Consider the following 12,739-nt stretch of genomic DNA (forward strand, 5'->3'; position numbering starts at 1 on the left):
TTAATTCATTAATCGCAAAACTATGTTTCGAAAAAAATAACAAACTTAGAGCTTAAACACATCAAATTGCAGATCAGACTCCGTCAACAGAGTCGCAAATTAAAAAAAAACAATGTTGTCTTCTAAAGTACAATTCAATTAAAACAAAGAAGCATTAAAAAAAAAACAAATGTTGATATTCTAAATCTGTTGGAAAACGTAATTTATTCTGTACTTTGGTATTGAATATTAATTACACATTTTTAACCAGATTAATGATAGATAACTATTATATTTCTGTGAAATTGAAATTTGACAAGAGTAAATATATATTTAACCAAAAGCAGGAAATGTAAAATGGAAAAAAATACCTGTTTTGATAATTAATATGTTGTTTTATTTTTTTGGTACAATACATAAAGCGACATAACAGAAATTTGACCTTTACATTTGAAAAATAACCTGTAAATCATTGGACAATTAGATAATTAGGAAGTAGATGTAATTATAACTGTACGGAAAACAATGACATAACAAAAAGAAAAAGCGTCTGGCGTACTAAATTATAACCCTGGTACCTTTGATAACTATTCCCCTGAAAAATACTTGATATTTATCATCGCCTACCAACACAGGCAGTTTTGTGGTTTGACATCACAATTATAACCACAAACCAAGAAAGGTAGTTTTCTAGTTTGAAAACAGACTTACTACCGCAACCTAAAAGTCAGTTTCCTATTTCAACAGCATGTTTATCATCGCCGACAAAAAAAGGCAGTTTTGTGGTTTGACGGCATTTTAGACTACCGTGAAATTGGGGTTAACCCTCTAATTTGGCATTAAAATTAAAAAGATCATATCATAGGAAACATGTATACTAAGTTTGAAATCGATTGGACTACAACTTCATCAAAAACTACCTTGACCAAAAACTTCAACCTGAAGCGGGACAGACGGACGAACGAACGAACGAACGGACGGACGAACGGACGCACAGACCAGAAAACATAATGCCCCTCTACTATCGTAGGTGGGGCATAAAAATACGACGAGAGGGATTTTTAGCTTCCCAATGGAGAAATTTGTATTTATACATATCAATATTCAAGCAGTGCCTGTACATGGAGTTAAATCTCCGAGTTGATACGACATTACAGAGCTTGTATTTTCTTGACATATGATTTGATACTGACACAGCAGCTATTATAGTCATAAACATAGCAATATTTATATCCTAATTAAGAGTTCAACCTATTACAGAAGAAAATGCATTACCGTAAATCCTTGAATAATTAATTAATTTTAAAGGTAAATTATTTGTCAGCCGTAAATAGGTACAAGAATTTGTGTAACCTTGTTTATTTAAAGCAAAAGAGAAAATAGAATTTTTAATACTAGTAAGATAAAGTAATAAAAGTACATTCTTATGTGAAAAAGACTTACAATCTTATAATATTTAAATACATAAAACCATACCTGTCCATCATGACTGACAACTGGTAGATGACGTAATCCCATACTTCTGAACAGATTGAAGACTTGAGGTACTGGTGTATTGGGATAAACAGTATATGGACATGGGTTGATATAGGGTGTTAAGTCCTATAAAATACAAATCATATCCGTGTTAAAGAAACTCTATCAGCAATCAATTTCACATACACCACATGGCCCTTTCTTGTTTAATTGAATCTCGCAATATTTATAGAAGAGAAAAAAAAACATTTATGAAAGATAATATAAGAATTCATAAATGAGGAAAATATGAAGCGTTTCCTGTAATGTACCCTGTAATTATAGATCCTTTTTTAAGTTGTCCCTTTAATTTTTATTCAAAGGAGAGCAAATGAACTCATACCACATCTTCTTATATCCATATAATTTCTCTAGTATACAAACACATATACAATGTATACTGCGCACATGTAAGTCCCTACATAGTTATAACAACGTGTATTACAATTTTAAAACCTTCATAATGCTGTTATTATTTATAGAAATTGATATAAGAAGATGTGATATGAGTGCAAATCACACAATTATCCATCCAAAACCATTATAGGCCAAAGTACAATATTTAAACAAGGAGCAAAAGTTGTTTTTCAATTCATAGGCGACTTAAGGTGGTACCTAACACTACCGGGAGATAACTCTGTAAAAACAGCTAAATGTTTTAATTACGTTGCTTTGTTACGGGAATATTAAGCTTCTCTATTCTCAATGATCAAAATAAGTGTTTGTCAAACTGCTATATAACCAGTGTAATTTTTCTGATAAATTGGTTGGTTCAAATATTTTATAATTTACATATTTTTGTCAAAGGGTCAAAGTAAATACTTTGTCAAAATTTTATGAAAATTAAACGAGCCAAATTAATTTTAGTGAAGGTGTTGGGTACTACCTTAAGCAAAGGTTTTCATAATTTAAGCAAAGTCATATTGCTGATATGCGCGTAGGTGACTAGAAAACACATTATTATCTACTTACGACAACCATGTTATCTGATATTAATAAATGTGGGTCTTGGTTTATATCATAGATATCTGGATACCGAGGATACTCCTCTGTCATCTCCTCATATGACAATTTTCTTTGTGTAGATCGCTGAAAAGTCAATAGAATATTTAAGATGATTACTTTCACCTGTCCTTCATCAGTTTCCTAATGAACTATACTAAACGGTATTGCTCCATGTACAGACATATTTTGCTATTTTTTTTGTAATAGAATATGGTTAATAATTAAAGGCGAGAGTAGTATACCGGTGTTCAAAAGTCATAAATCGATTGACACATAACAAATCCGGTTTACACACAAACACCGATGGAAACACATCAACAACAACACGTACAAGACGAAAACAAAGAAACAACAGGAACACTGAAGCGCAACAAAAACAAACGTCTACATACATAGACACTATATTATAACAACTGCCATATTACTGACTTGGTTCAGGACCTTTCAAGAAAACATGGTGGGTTAAACCTTGTTTTATTGATAGCCAAAACTCCAGCTTTATAACAATGTTATTATACGATCAACGTGTAAATATCAATTTTCCTTGTCATTTCAATTGAACAATTTGTTTCGACGTTTTAAGTTTCATCCTATCGGGGGTATTTACGCTTCAATATTTATTGCGAGTTCAGCCATTTTCGGAAGTGCTGGACCTAAAGATATATATAAGTAATACAAGCATGCTTTTGTGTTTTTTTTCTACAGTAAATAGTCACATTCCTAGGCAACCTTTGTTTTATAGAAAAAGGGGACACCAAGAGGATACCAAGAGGTAGTTCAAACAAGTTGAAAATAAAAAAATGACAACGCCGTGGGTAACAAAAAAAAGACCAACATAGAAAACTAAAGATTGAACAACACGAACCCCGGGAATATCTCAGAGGCTCCGCAAGGGTACGGTTATCCTGCTCCATATTGTTATCTGTTTGTATTTATTCTTTATATCATTTTATTATGGTTATTGTTTAAATCGTCTTATTTTTGTTTTTTAAAAGATTTTTTTCCTAAAAGTTTTGAAAACAGTTATTCAAAAAAAAGTACAGACAATTTAGTAGTAATGTTTCATGCATTACATACGAATTTGATAATCTGAAGCAAGCTGAATGTCTCTTAAAAGAAGAAAATTGTCTGTTCAAGTGTTGATTTAAACGATTACGCTTTGCAGTAACAAAATGAAACGTTAGTTAAATATACTGTATTGATGTATTCAAATTGATTATTTAAGCTATTGATAGAGAAATTCATTAGCAGCCAATATTTGTTTTAGTGATAGATCACAAATGTATATACTTCTTTCAAGGTATGAATTTAGAGTTGAAGCAAAACAAAACACCTTACCTCAACAAATCCTAAAATTTAAAAAAAGAACACACTGAACAGCAAAGACTTTCTATTTACCATTATTGAGTTTTATTGAAAAGAAATTGCCCACTTTTTAAGGACAAACATATTGTTTCACATAGAAATGTGTATGAAGTTCAATTCTGATTGACAAAAAATATGAAAAAGAGGCAAAGAATATCTTTTGTAAATTTTAAAAGCAATGATATAAAACAGACTTTAAAAAAAATAGTTAGATAATTATTTGTTTTCTGCATTTTCTGGATCTCAACAAGATGAAGACATGACATTAAATTGTATTCCTAATTTGATTATCTCTCTGAAGTAATTAACCGATTTGGTTTACATTTCATAACAAAAACACAAATCGGAAACATATTTAATTTATTCCGCCTGTTTACGGCAATATCGATACAGGTATATTTTTTACGACATCAGAAATGGATTTTAGTATTAAGATTAAGTATTATTAGGAACAAAGCAAGAGTAATTTAATTATGATCGGCAATCTGATTAGTGGACTTATTGTTTGACAGGAAGACAAATGTCTAATTGATTTTTCGTATTGACAGAACTATCCGCCTTTGCATCCACGTGATCATTTTGTACGCCTCTATAAGGTCTTTGTACAAGCATTTAAACATCCACTTTAGAAAATAGTTCCACAGTTTAAGGCTTTCTAATTAATACACAAAAATGAAAGGAATAATGTTGCTAACCGTTTGTTTTGTGTTAAAATGCCTTATATGTATGACAGAAGCAAATTGGTATGGAAAAAGAGGTAAATATGTAACTTATATTTTGAAAATTTATTTATTTACAGAATATAGCTGCAAAAAGTTTTATTAGTTTTTTTTTATATTATTTCAGAATGAAACTATCAAAAACCTTCGAAAACAAAGATTTCAAATGCAATGAATATTTTAGAGAACAGTTATTATATTTTTCAATCGCAATTTAAGGCTTAATACTAAAACATCTTCTAAAACAGAAACATTACAATAGATTTAGCAATGATAAAAACGCCGCGTACGTCTTATATAATCAAAGAAATTGTTTTCACGAAAATGAAATCACATATAGAGAAAAAAAGGCAGACTTTTCAAAACAAAGTAAAAAAAACCCCGGAAATACCATGAATTTGGCAGCAATAACCATTCTATCAATATGAAAATAGAATTTACAAACTACTTAAATTCAAAGTAATATAATTCATAGAATTAAAAAACATTGCATAGCATGACATTCATTAAGTTATATATATTCCGGATCATGTTGACCATTTGCGCATACACATATGATCCGACAAAACGCGTACAATAGAACCATATGGCTATGGTGAGTATATACTTGTTTGGTTGTTAACTGGCCGCATCGTATGACCATTGAGGTATTATTCGAATAAGTTATAAATATTTTGATTTGAGCGTCACTGATTAGTCTTATGTAGACGAAACGCGCGTCTGGCATACCAAATTATAATCCTGGTACCTTTGATAACTATTATAACTTCATCCGTAGGAACACACATCCCGTCCTCCGAAACAAAATTATCACAATCTAGCTATAAACTAAAATAATTTTGCTTTGTCATATTGACTGAATATAATAGTTAAAACTTCTATCTTGCATTCGCCGTCGTCATTTGAAGCGTCTTTGTCGTATAATTTTTTTTTATCCGTAAGTGAAACCACACTTTATGAAGTATATGCACATTTGTAAACTATACGAATATTCCACAAGTTGTTATTTTATCTGTACATTGTGATAAACAGAAATTTACAATACATGCGAATGAGGTAGAACTCATTACTAGAAAGCCGTTCAGAGAGAAAAACCTCACCGAGACATGAGGTTTGCTTATATTTTTGTACATCAGATGCGTGTGTAATTTACATAAGACCAGAAGTGATATTCACATTAAAAATTTTTAAAGGTAGATAAAGTACGCAGTTTAAAAGAATTGAAAAGGGCGGTCTTTTACTGAACTAGTGACTATACCAAGTACAGCTCTAAGTGTTCTAAAGTCTAAACAAGACTTCTAATGAGTTAATAGAAATTAAATTAGTATATACAATTAAACACTTACAGTATAAAAAACGAAGACCGAACAACTATTGCACACTGGGGAATCAAATGATTTTTTTATATCCTGATATTGAATGTTTATAGACAGAAGACATAATATACAAGCCGTAGCTTAAATGTACACTTTTACAAGAGTTAACAGCAACAGGGTTTTATGAGTTCATGATCTAATTAAAAAACAACTAGATTAAAGAAATACGTCCAAGTACAAGTCCTCATAAAAAATTTATTTCCCGAGGGAACAGTAACATAAAAACCGGCCAATTTCATCACAAAAAAGCATTTCATTTGGTATTAAATATTTTAAGGTTTATATGGTTTATATGTGGTCATTTTTATAAATTTCCAGTTTACAAAACATTGAATTTTTCGAAAAACTAAGGATTTTCTTATCCCAGGCATAGATTACCTTAGCCGTATTTGGCATAACTTTTTGGAATTTTGGATCCTCAATGCTCTTCAACTTTTTACTCGTTTGGCTTTATAAATATTTTGATATGAGCGTCACTGATGAGTCTTATGTAGACGAAACGCGCGTCTGGCGTACTAAATTATAATCCTGGTACCTTTGATAACTATTATATAATGAATGACAACATATGTTGAATAATTCGTTTTTGAGCATTTACAGAATTCCATAACCCTTGAAAATATGCTACTATAACGATTTTTTTCCCACTGTTACATGTGCCAATTACAACTTAATACAATTAAGCATACAGATTTAACCGATTTCTTACTTTTTTATTGTGTTTTTCACAATTACTTTTTTATGTTTTAGATTTTTATACAAATTTTTCTTGAAACCATGAAAGAATGAATGCAATACACTCAATCAAACAAACTATTACTTCTATCAAGTTTGAATTTATTAAAGAAAGATTTGAATATATTTTAGTAGATAAAGAGTTACAGTGTTCTTATCTTATGTTAAACTGATTTTGATATTTTATGATACTGCATGCATTATTAAAGCGTTGATACGGAGTATGCCTTAGTTACGACTAAAGACGTAAATTAGACAAAATCATTGCCGCCAGGTACGATCAAACCGAAAAATCGTCAGTCTTTAGGCGTCTTTTCAAAAGTTATTCATGTAATATTTAAACAATGTTGTTTTGAAGAATACGTTTAAAATCGTGACGAATATAAGGTTTTTCCATATTTACTATTTTGTTAATTGAAACGAAATATATTTTGGTTTTAAATAAAACTTTTCACGCAATATTACCGTTTGGCCTAAATATAATTCACATTTTACGATAAAAATGTTATAATACGGAATTGGCTTTGAAATTGTTTTCAGAAACTCTGATTTCTCTTACATCGGTTCTATGTGTTGTTTGTTTTAATTTTTGTCATGTGCTTCGTTCCAATCAGATGAGTCGAGCCATTTCCAATTGTTTTTTTTTTATAGTTTTTATTATGCTGTGATGTTACATTACTGTCACTGTTTAAGAGAATATTGATAAATCACAGTTTACATGTTAAAAACACCACAGTCTTTATGAGCATGCCTATGTCCGGTTGCTTGTCTTTTAAGTCTTGTCTGTCATTGTTTTGTTCATTTATTATTTTTAGCCTAAATCAAGTCGTTCTTTCTCTTTGAACTGACTTACCTTCTATCATACCTAGGCATTTAGAGCTTACTATTCGGTCTTGTGTTTTGTTGATGGCCATTGGATGACATATCTTTGACAACATTCTCGTTCTTTGTTTCTTTGCTGATAATTGTCTCAGTGGCAATCATATCACATCTCCGTATTGCTCACAGGTCATCGCGGTATTACTGACGAATTATAAAATATCGTATATATATTGGGTATTCAGAAGTTGCTGAAAGCAGTTGATCTGTTCTGTTCAATCTGCCCGTGAAAAATACTCATTGATAAATCATATTATAAAAATTTAAAGGAACGCAATAACGAAAAAATCTGTTATTATAGAGAGCTTTGACATTTAATATCACTGAAACAGTAATTTATAAAACGGGAAATATAAAATAATAACACCATTCAAACCAGTGTGGTTTTATTAATTTTACAACTTTTCATTTAGGGATAAAAAAAACCCAAGAAAACACCTTTTTTGGTAAAATATTTTGTAGTGACTTTGCATAATTCTTTTTAAAACAGAGCGAGAAACAGTGTCACACTCAGCAACAATAAAGCAGGTTCACGTGTTGCATTTCTTTTATTTTAAGGTTAGCAACTTATATTTGTATCTTCGTTTTGTTTTATTATATTACCTTGTCCAAAAGTAAGAGTCCTACTGTGTTATTAAATTTAATATTAGTTTTATATTTGTTTTTCTCCCTTGATATAAAAAAAAGATGTAGTATGATTGCCAATGAGACAAATCTCCACATGAGACCAATTGACACATGTGTCACCGTACGGACTTCAACAATGAGCAAAGCCCATACCATGAAGGACTTAGGTATTTGACAGTCTCTGCAAATTTTATCCACAACAAAAGTCAAATAGTAAATATATGTTTAATATGTATATTATAACTTTGTAAATGTTTAAAAATAAAAGCAATGTTTGTTTACACTTTTGATTCGATACGAAATGTTAGTAATTAAGGTTTAAAAAGGAGAAAAAAAAATAATAAGATAGGACTAAAAAAATGCATATGTCCGCCAACAATATCTAACCATTTCACTTCACCAAATATCGTATGAGGTCATTCTAGACTGAAATGATTTTGGCTTGGTATATAAAGTTGTACGTTACTGAAGACCTTGTGTTTTTATTTCGTTTGGCTGTTTACAAATTGAAAGTTTATCATCTAGCTCCACATATTTATACACATTAATGTGTTTAACGCGCTGTTTATGAGGTGAAAATAGTAATCTATATATCAACACGGGACTAACATGGTCAATAGAAATATATTGCTCAACAAATCTTCAACAGGCTATAAAACGAATCCAATATCTGGTAATCATCATTTAAAGAAAATAAGGAAATACAATAAAATATATAATCAATTCAAACAAAAAGGAGAAATATCAATCGGAATTTGATAACTATTTCAATTTACCTAAATTTGCTCAGTTTGAAACGCATTGCTTTGATGTAACTGCTGTGACAAATAATTTATCACAAATATTGTATTTTACTAAACAAGTCGGCACAATTCTTCTCGCTTTTACATAGAAGTATTATAACAAAATTCTGAACTCCGATGAGAATTTAAAACGGAAAATACCTAAGCAAATGGCAAAATAAAAAGCTCAAACACATGAAACGAAATGGATAGCAACTGTCCTATTCGTGACTTTTTGATATATGAAATGGTGTTTATAGCTAGCTAAACCTCGAACTTGTATGACAGTCATATCTAATCCTCAGTGCAATCAAAATCAGAAAGAATTTTCAAATTACGAATTATGAACACACGATCAGTGTTAAATTTTTTAATTAAATGTTTGGTTTATATATAGTAAAATGTTTAACATTAGAGGCAATTTTTGTTTACCCTTTGATTAGATACGAAATTCTAGTATTTAAGGTTTTTAAAAGCGAAAACAAAATTTCATAAGATCGAATTAAATAAATATATGTCCCGATAACAATATTCAACCATTTCACTTCAATAATAATCCTACAATGTTAATTCAAAATGTTACATAATAGACATGAAATTAAAAATTACTACAAAACCCAGCACTCCCTGTTATGGTAGACAATTTTTAATAATGTGAAAAATAAAAAAAAGAAGTAAAAGTTTTTATTCTTCAAACTGATTGTTTTATGATATTTTGTTAATGTGTACAACAATGGAAATTCCAGCATAAAGTTGCGTTATTTTCACTTAGGGATACGATTGTTCATATGCATTCCGATTATGAAATGGCTACTTTATGAGGACGGAATTTGAATATGTAAACTCAACCATGACTACTATGTTTACAAAAATTTAAATGAATAAGAAAAATCACGCTCTAAATATAAACAGGTTTCATCCTAAAAATCTGTGAATAATTTGATACAATTCAGCATCTACTGTTAGTACTTATCATGTTATCTATGAAAAACTTACTTATGTTACGCTTACTAGAAATGGTCGCGAAATCGCGAAAGCATTGTGCAAGAGTTAAAAACAAAATGTTTTTAAATTTCACGGACAGTAGTTTGACTGAACATGTAAGAAAGCGTATAAGACACGGATCGATAACGGTCTTCGATTTCGATATATTTTCTGAAGAAAAATGGCGTTTTCTGTGGAAAAAAGATTGTTTCAAAGATAAATCTAGGAAGTACAAAACACAACGTTTATACGGCATATCACAAATATTTCCGGCTTTGTATGGTTTCAGAGGAGTTGCTCGGTCTCTTCCTTTAGTTGAATAGATGTCGACGTTATGCATTTTTTCTTATATTATTGAAACATCATTCAATGATTCAGTACCCCAATTGCTATTAAAGCTTTTAGAATGAATTTAAAGCTGAAAAACAGCAATATAACCGCTGTTTCTATTCCTTTGAACACTATTTGATATTTTCTCATGTACACATAAATTAAATAAAATTTATCAATGATAAGTTATGAAAATATAACACATTTGATTAACCATAATCGCTTGTATTGGAATAAACAGATTAATAACACTTTCTCCTCGTTTAATCATGTCTGAAATATTTACCCTTACAGTTTAAAATGAGTAAAATCATTGATGCATAAAAACAACTTAAGTGTCATTACTACAGTCGATTAAGCAAATTTCAATTAGGAAATTATTGTAAAAGTGAGTTATGTTGTTTAAGAGCTAAAAGTACAGTTGCCATCCATTAAAACTATGTTAAATTAAATTTCATACCCGTTACGCTCATCAGTTGGCATTGCAGGGAGCAAAAGTTTTACAATCGTATTCATATTATATGCCATTGATCATTTAAACAATTAAAAATGAAATAATTTCCACAACATGAAACTTATTTATTCAAATATCTCATGCCATGATATTGATATATCTATCAATCTGTTTAGTTATTTTAAGAGCTTGGTTCACCAGCCCAGTAGTGAGCACTTCGGTGTTGACATGAATATCAATATATGGTCATCTTTACAAAATTAACTGTGTGCAAAAGTATATATTATTCAAAGTTGTAAGGATTTTTTTTATTCCAGATTACCGGAGCGGTCTTTGGCACAACTTTTTTTTCGGAATTTTGGGTCCTCAATGCTCTTCAACTTTATACTTGTTTAGCTTTCTAACTATTACGATCTGAGCGTCAATGATAAGTCTTATTTAGACAAACCGCGAGTGTGGTGTATCAATTAATAAACCTGGTACCTTTGATAACTATTAGCTCATTAATTAATATAAATCTTGCATTAACGCTCTAATACTTTCAATAATCTAACATTTGTCTTACATCAAAGACTTCTTTTCAAAATAAGGATTTATCAGTCAAAGAATCACAACAAAAATATTGAACCTGAAACAAAAATGTATTTTTAATGTAATTTTTAAAATTTCAAGCACCTACATAAATATATATAAAGTAAAGATAAGCGCCTAAATACAAATTAAAATTCCAGAACTGACGATCGTCTTAAAACTTAAACCTTAAGTGAATTGTTATCAGTCATTAAAAAGGATTATGCGCATGAACAAGGTATCAATTTTATAGATCAAAGGTAAACTAACAAAATACCGAACTCCGAGGAAAATTCAAAAGTGAAAAGTCCGTAATCAAATGGCAAAATCAAAAGCTCAAATAGACCAAACGAATGGTTAGCAAAAATGAGTATTTGAGATACCGTCACACAAAATACATTTATAAATAAAAACAAAGAACGAGTACATATCAACCGAAAAATTGACGACAAATGTCAACTTAGGGCATCTTTCTTTTATCCTTACCGTCCATTTAATTGAATGCACAACTACTCATACTATCGTTTGCCCCCTTTTAATATCAGTTTCAAAGGGGCTTTTACATTTATTTAATACATATTTGAGTAAACACATTATTATACAGAAAGCAGGATAAAACAATCATCTTCGTAATTATTTAGTTGGTCACTTGTTAAAGAATTTGGAATTTCAAAGTCAATAAAACTATCTAAGTGATTCAACTTTTCTCTTCATTAATTGTGATATAACATATTACAAAACTACATTGATTACTTTTAAACACGCTTATTTTTTAAGAATTTGAATAGTATGCATTCCTTTTCATACCATCGAAAGTCACACAGTTTGAACGTTTGTGAATCTTATCGCCCTTACATGCAAGAAACTTTAAATGGCCATTTAAAAGTAAGCAAGTGATGGTGGTTGTATCAGCAATTTCAAATTATCGCTATATAAATACGACCATTTTAAAAAGTAAAATCACAAAAATACTGAATTCCGAGGAAAATTCAAAAATGGAAAGTCCCTTATCAAATGGCAAAATCAAAAGTTCAAACACATCAAACGAAAGGATAACAACTTTCATATTCTTTAATTGGTACAGGTATTTTCTTATGTAGAAAATGGGGAATTAAACTTGGTTTTAAAGCTAGCGAAACCATTAGTAGGTTTCAGCGTTGTCCTTCATATTGTTGTAAAATATGTACATGCAAATTATCTTCGGATTTCAAATGTTTGGCTTTAAGAGTTCCTGATGAAGGTACATCCAGAAAATCGCTTCGGACGCACGAAATTATTAAACGTGTTGTTTTCAATTTTTTATAACAGTATATTCGGAAGAATGACTACACAATTGATATAATATAGCATTATGAATAATTCAGAGGATCATAAATAAAGAATTATATGTATGACATATTTTTAAAAATGTTTTTAATT

The 12,739-nt window shown here is 30.0% G+C and overlaps 1 protein-coding gene across 2 annotated transcripts in view; it reads right to left on the minus strand.

The window, feature by feature from the left end:
• Positions 1-12,739, minus strand: part of LOC139502292 (H(+)/Cl(-) exchange transporter 6-like) — a 67,627-nt gene that overhangs the window by 5,924 nt on the left and 48,964 nt on the right. For both annotated transcript variants that reach the window (XM_071291723.1, XM_071291724.1), the window contains exons 22-23: positions 2,467-2,583; positions 1,456-1,581 (exon numbers count right to left, since the gene is read on the minus strand). In XM_071291723.1, the coding sequence (XP_071147824.1) occupies positions 1,456-1,581; positions 2,467-2,583 (243 nt within the window). The remainder of the gene's footprint in view (positions 1-1,455; positions 1,582-2,466; positions 2,584-12,739) is intronic.

The sequence above is a fragment of the Mytilus edulis genome, chromosome 13 (genome assembly GCF_963676685.1).
Source record: "Mytilus edulis chromosome 13, xbMytEdul2.2, whole genome shotgun sequence".
Lineage (NCBI taxonomy): Eukaryota > Metazoa > Mollusca > Bivalvia > Mytilida > Mytilidae > Mytilus > Mytilus edulis.